The following is a 6,807-nucleotide window of genomic DNA, read 5'->3' as shown; positions in this document are numbered from 1 at the left end:
AGGGGTGGTGTAATGGTGGTGGACCAGTGGTCAGAGGAGAAAGACTTAGGATCTGTTCTCTTCAGCTTATTTTCAGTTCAATTAAGTTCAGTTCTTATCTTAATTTCCCTCTTTCATAAAATATTCAGTTCAGTTTAGTTCAGCTCCAATAAGTTCATTTCAGTTCAGTTCAGTTCAGTCAATTAGAACAAGCCCTTAGAAAAAAAAGGAAAAAAAAGAGAAAAAAATAAAATAAAATAAAAACCTGCTTAATGGTTGTAGGTCAAAGGGATCATTAATGGAAGATCCCTATCAAATGTGAGATTTTATTCTGGAATTTCAAAAGGTGAGATTGTTTATGGAAGACTCACTAAGAGGGCGTTTGGTTCAAAAAATGAAAACGGAAAATTAGATGGGGAAAATGAATCATTTAGGGCTTGTTTGGTATCATTTTTGGTTTTCAGTTTCCCGTATTTGTAAAAACTAAAAACTAAAAACAGGAAACAAGGAAAAGATGTTTCCACATTTCTGTTGTCAGTTTTCAAAATTATCATAATTTTAATAAGTCTATTTAATTTTTGATTCATTATGTGACATATATAATATACTTTTAAAAAAAAAAATACCAAAAAACAGAAAACTACAGCAATGCCAAACGAACTCTTAGCTATTACCTTTTCATTTTTTGGTTTAACCATGAAAAAAGTATTTGTTAAGAACAAGGTAAGGGTATTTGTTACCCCAAGTTTTTGAGAGGTAACAAATGAGGGGTAACCAAGTAATTGTTACTATGCCTTCAACCAAATACACGATAACGATATCCAGGCCCGTTTCTGAGACTTTGGTGGCCTGGGGGCGGATAAAAAAAATGGGGCCCTTGGTATAAAAGAAAAATTATTTTGGGTATGCACAAAAAAATTTACGAGATACTTTGTTTAATGCTAAAAAAATTTATTATTACAATAACGCTTAAACAAAACACTTTCTTCGTTCTAGCATTTCTAGATGTAAAGTCATTAATAATAGTTTCTACATCAATATGCTCTAACATTGTTCTCTCAATACATAAAGTAGCTAAACCATTCAACCTTTCTTAAGACATTGATGATCTCAAGTAGGTTTTCAATAACTTCAACTTCTAAAAACTTGCTCTTGTCAAAAAAAAAAAAAAAAAAAAAACTTCTAAAAACTTCTTTCAGCGGATGCAACCGTTACCTGCATAGTCAATAGTATTCGATAAGTAATTGATGCATTTGGAAAGCAATCGGAAGCTTTGACAAACTCTAGAATCTCATGTGCCGACATCAACACATTTGGTAAAGTCATTTGCAATACTTTCAGCTCTGCAAAAAGATCATCTGCATCAACATCAGACAAATTGTTATTAGAAAAAGTAGTCTTAAAATTGATGCAAGAAATTCTTAATTCATCATTGTCTAATGACTTTAATTTGTTTGAATCAAACAAAAAACAAATATATTATCAAAAACCTCTAATTGTTCAAATCTATTTTTCAAAGAGTTTATTGCCATATCAACAACCACCAAAAAATAGTTAACTCTTAAAGATTCCTCGGGTGATTGTATTTCTTCATCATTATCATTGTTCCCATCAAATTGTCTTTTCCAAAAAATTTGACGCTTTGTCGGAAGTGTAGGCTCTATACCCATATCAAATGCAAGGCTTTTAGCAATATTTATACTAGATTCAAAGCCATTATTTCTATACTCCTCAAAATACGAAATAATACCTTTCACTTCCTTCATTGCAACTCCAATACACATAGATAGCGACTTAGATTGCAATTTCTTACTCACAGTGTTAATTGAAAATAAGATGTCATACCAAATCACAATGCCAAGTAAAAATTCATAACTTGCAACACAATTAGCCAAACTTTCACATTCACTGTTTGTCTTAGCATCATTACCACTAGAGTCATACAATTTTTGCAATGCTAACTTTATTTGAGGCGCTTGAAATCTAATAGCTTTGACACTTTTAATTCGACTCTCCCATCGAGTATTACACAAAGATTTAACAGTTAGCCTAGGAACATTATCAACTAAAACCTTCCATTTTTTGGTAGAACTTGCAAATAATGTGCATATGCATTGCACAATTCCAAAAAAAGAAATAGCTTTAACACAAGAATGTGCCATATCCGAAAGAGTTAGATTAAGACTATGACAAGAACATGGCATATATAAAGCCCTTGGATTTATTCCAAGTAGTCTCGTTTGAACCCCTTGATGTTTTCCTTTCATATTAGAACCATTGTCATAACCTTGACCTCTAACATTATCAATATCTAAATCAAGAGACTTGCACACATTTAACAATTCATTAAAAAGTCCTAATCCAGATGTATCATCTACTATTAAGAATTCTAAAAAAAATTCTTTTACTTTTGTCTTATCACAAGACACATTAACACATCATACAATCAAAGTCATTTGCTCTTGATGGCTCACATCCGGGGTACAATTAAGTATCACAGAAAAATATTTAGTCTCTTTAATGATCTTTATCATAGAAGTTCTAACACTATGGGCTTAAAGAGAAATCAACTCATTTTGAATTTGAGGACCGAGGTAGTGATAGTGAATTTCATGACTCTTTATACGTCGAACATGATCTTGCATTATCAAATTAAATTCAGCTATCATTTCAATCAAGCCCAAAAAATTACTATTACTATTCTCATACAATTTTCCATTAGATCCACGAAAAGCTAAATTATGTTTAGCAAGACATTTAACAAAATATACTATTCTTATCAAAACTTGTCTCCAACGTTCCTTTTCTTTTAGAATCCCTTCTTGCTACTCTTTATCAATGCCTTTGTTCTTATTCAATCTCAACCTTGTTTCATTCCAAATACTGATATTAGTCAAATGTTCAACACTATTCTCATGTAGTTTAAGATTCTCACTCAAATGTTTCCAATCATTCACTCCATCATTTGCTAAAAGAGTTTTGTTATTTTTAGAAGTGAACAACTTACAACAAAAACAATATACTTTATCAACATTTTTAGAATAAACCAACCATTTTCTATTCGAAGTCTCTCCATTACTCAACTTTCTAGTAAAATAAGTATATGAAAAATGCCTAGAAAATCTATCGATAGGAAATGTGAGATTTAAATCTCTTATAAGTCCTTTTTCAATCAATATATCTCTAGATTTTGCATGAACCCTAATTTCTAGGATCATACATATCAAAAGGAGAGATAAAGTGTTCACTAACACTCATATCAACATTATCGACATTAGGTTCATCAATATTATCATGGTCATCACGAGGAACATCAATATTTGGAACATCATTAGGAACATCAACATTTGGCACATCATTAGGAACATCAACATTTGGCACATCGAACGTCATCATTTGGCACATCATTAATATTATCATTATTCAAATTATTCGAAGACTCTTTAACTCGACTAATACAAAAAAAACTTATCTAGTGTTCCTCTTTGAGATTCATTTAAATCTTTTAACCCTTTTATCATGACAGGATGCATGTTTTCTCGGAAACATTATTAAAACAAATTATACAATAAAAAGTTAAAGAATGATATCACCAAATCTCACAAGATGCTAGTAGTAAAGCCGAAAAGTCCAAAAGTCGTCGGATATGGTAGAATGAGCGACACCCTGACACCTACAATATAATATTGATAGCACAAATTAAAAATTCAGTACAATTGAATAAATTTTTAAAAGTTTATCATTTGACATACTGATAATTTTTAACTAAAAATTAATTAAAAATCAATCAATTATCGTTCTACATTTCTACAATTCGACATTTTGACATATTCATAAATTGATAATTCATAATTAAAAAATTAATCAATTTATCAAATCGACATACTGACAAATGTGACAATTTGATAATTCATAATCAATTTATTATTAATCATTAATCAAATATAAAATATCATAATTCAAACAAAATTAGAAATTAGAATGAACTGGGGAAAAATATAAATTTGACATACTATCTACAGATCTACTGATAATTCATAAATCGGAAATTAAAATTCGTATGACATAAAATTAATATGATTATTTCAGAACTTCTCTTGTAAAATCGAATGATCTATACATTAAAATAAATTAATCAATTGTAATTTCCGAAAAAAAAATTGAAGTACAGAACATACCAATGATTTAATAGCAGGCCCGTACCGTTTATGAGTTTATCTCCGAACATCGAAGCCAAAATCCATAATAATGGTGAAAAATTAATAGAAAAAATTGATTAGGTAGATTGATATGTGAAGAACAACTGAAAGAGTATAATTAATAGGAAAATTCATAGATTAATCCCGTTGAAAATTGATTGCAAAGAAGAACGTTTATGGCGGAAATCATCATTTTAGCATTAATTTGGGAAGGAAGATGAAAAATCAGAAAAATATAGGTAATGATAGATACAAATAATTGATTTCATGGATGAAAATAGAAGATTATGCGGATGAATTGGTTAATGAAGGAGTTGATTAATTTGTCAAATTTAACTTCCCAAAATGAAGGAGTTGATTTCAAGGAGGAATATTAATGATTTACAGTGAGGGGTTATTAAGGGAATGGTTAACTAACTTACTAAGAAATGTCGCTTACTTCGTTATCAGTAATATTATAATTTTAATATTTTTTTTTAATTTTTTTTAATAACTAATTTGATTTTCAGATTTTGGGTCCTTGGGCGGGTGCCCCAGCTGCCCCGGCCCAAATACGGCCCTGACGGTATCGATTTAATCAAATCCATTTCCAATCCAAAAAATACACTAATCAAACGCCCCATAAAATTGGGATTATTAGTTTTCATTTTTCCAACTTATAAGACCCTCAAGGCATGATGGACCGCTACCAGGTAGGGACTCTCATGCCCAAGACCTGGGGGTATATTTGTCATTCAACATATATTGGATAGTAACTTCATCTTTAGTTACCACATGAGTTGGCAGTAATAAAAAGTAGTTTCTCTTTCATACTTTTGGAAAAGATACCACTGTTGTCAATCTGTCATTGCCGCTTTCCTCCATTAACACCACCACCAAAACCAAAGAAAATCACCATTATCATCATCTTCTTCTTCATCAATTACATGATGGTTTACAATATTGCACCGCCTTACTACCACCACTATCGAATGTCCAATAACAGCATACAAATCAATAGTAGTAGTATACAATCAACAATACCAGGTTATTAATTAACAATAACCGTACAAACTTAACCTAAACCAAAGTTATAAAACGATAACATTTAAATCAAACCCATGAAATTTCCAAAAAAAATAGAAAGCATATAAACCCAGATTCACAGATAAATAAAATAACTTTTTAATTATACTAATCAGACAATAACAGTATACTAATAAAAATAACAAATACTAATAAAAAATAACAGTATAACAATAAACAATAACTGTGTAAAATCAATAATAGTTATGATTGCCAAATAATTTTCATCGTCGACTTCAACCCCAAACATCCAAAGCTAATCATCCTACCTAATTTGTATATTATCTACAAAAGCTCGACTTTCCCTCGATATTTTCGATCAATAGTCACCATATTTGGAATCTCCTCTAGATCTTCGGTGAATAGCCACCGGCTATGATGCCATTTTTTAGAACTCCATCTAATCCTCTAGTGTTTTTTCATAGAGAAATGGTTTACCCAACTATTTACCACGATTAAGGTAGATTTCCATATTTAGGTGGAAGTTCTAGCCAAATTCCCCTCTATGAGCTACCTTCAGCTACACCACCGACGCCGATCGATTCTTTTTTCGCGGGAAGAGCATCAACTAAAGTGAAGAAAGTAACTTCTCTCTCCTCCTTTTTTTTTTTACCCAACCCCTTTTCATTTTACCCCTTCCCTATTTTATTTTATCTTTTTTTTAATTTGCAAATATTATTTTTTTATTAGGGTATTGGACAAGGGGGCCTATACCTGGTAAGGGGCAATAGTTTCTCTAAGACCCTCCCCAATGGTGAGACTCAAGTGAGTATATTTAGAAGAGAGAGAGAGTATTTTTTACAATGTATACCAATAAGTTGGTATCTAAACTTAGCAACTCTAAAAGAAAGTTGCTATGTTTAGATACTCAACTTTGACTCTCATTTGACAAAAAGTGTGGGCCCTTGTCAATATTCTAATACATTTCGTAATTTATTTAAGTTTTACCTTTTTTGTTTATTAATTTTAAATCTTAGAATAATTGATGGGTCATAAATTGAAAGTGACATTTGTAGTAGTTTAGAGAGTCTCACCATTGAGAATTTAGACTTTATATTAGTTGCTAAATTGAGAAGTGGGCAGGGGCGAAGCCAGGATTTTAAAGCTATAGGGACCGACTAACGCTTTAAAAAAATAAAATTAATGTGAAAATAGTTTGATACTTTAACTATAAAAAGAAAAAAAAAATCGTTGAATCTTTTTTAATCCATGCATTCTACTAAAATAGGACATTTCGTCAAGAACTACCAATTAAAACGCGTGTTTTGAAAACAAATACCTATTAATTTTTTTTTAAAAAAAGAACTACCACAAATTAAAGTTGTAAAAAGTTTGACTAGCACTACCACTCTAATAATTCCAAGTAGAATATTTGGCATTTAGGTTCCACTTTTTACCTTTACCTCATAATATCATCATCTAAATTGACTAAATTACCCTTCATAAAGGTAAAAAATGATAATAAATGAGACTCAAATACCAGAGATTCTAGTCAAAATTGTTAGAGTGGTAGTGCTACTTAAACTTTTTACAACGAACTTTATGGTAGTTCTTTTAAAAAACT

General features: G+C 30.6%; 1 protein-coding gene across 1 annotated transcript; it reads right to left on the bottom strand.

Annotated features, from left to right (window-relative positions):
* Positions 1-1,161: 1,161 nt before the first annotated feature.
* Positions 1,162-3,372, bottom strand: LOC145604253 (uncharacterized). Its single transcript, XM_081660188.1, has 3 exons — positions 3,232-3,372; positions 1,470-2,303; positions 1,162-1,377 (listed from the first exon to the last, which is right to left on the bottom strand). Exons 1-3 carry the CDS (start codon positions 3,370-3,372, stop codon positions 1,162-1,164), a joined length of 1,191 nt encoding a protein of 396 aa, XP_081516314.1.
* Between the last annotated feature and the right edge of the window lie 3,435 nt (positions 3,373-6,807).

Source organism: Chenopodium album, chromosome 22 (assembly GCF_948465745.1).
Source record: "Chenopodium album chromosome 22, dcCheAlbu1.1, whole genome shotgun sequence".
Taxonomy (NCBI): Eukaryota; Viridiplantae; Streptophyta; class Magnoliopsida; order Caryophyllales; family Amaranthaceae; genus Chenopodium; species Chenopodium album.
This window is presented reverse-complemented; position numbering and strand designations above follow the sequence as displayed.

What these genes read in the sequence shown, in the direction of transcription:
- LOC145604253 (XM_081660188.1), bottom strand. Translation starts at nt 3,372, where the DNA reads ATGACGTTCGATGTGCCAAATGTTGATGTTCCTAATGATGTGCCAAAT. An exon ending in TCGATAATGTTGATATGAGT is followed by an intron (nt 2,304 to 3,231) that starts GTTAGTGAACAC and finishes AATGTGTGCAAG; the next exon opens with TCTCTTGATTTAGATATTGA. An exon ending in ATAGATTTGAACAATTAGAG is followed by an intron (nt 1,378 to 1,469) that starts GTTTTTGATAAT and finishes ATCAATTTTAAG; the next exon opens with ACTACTTTTTCTAATAACAA.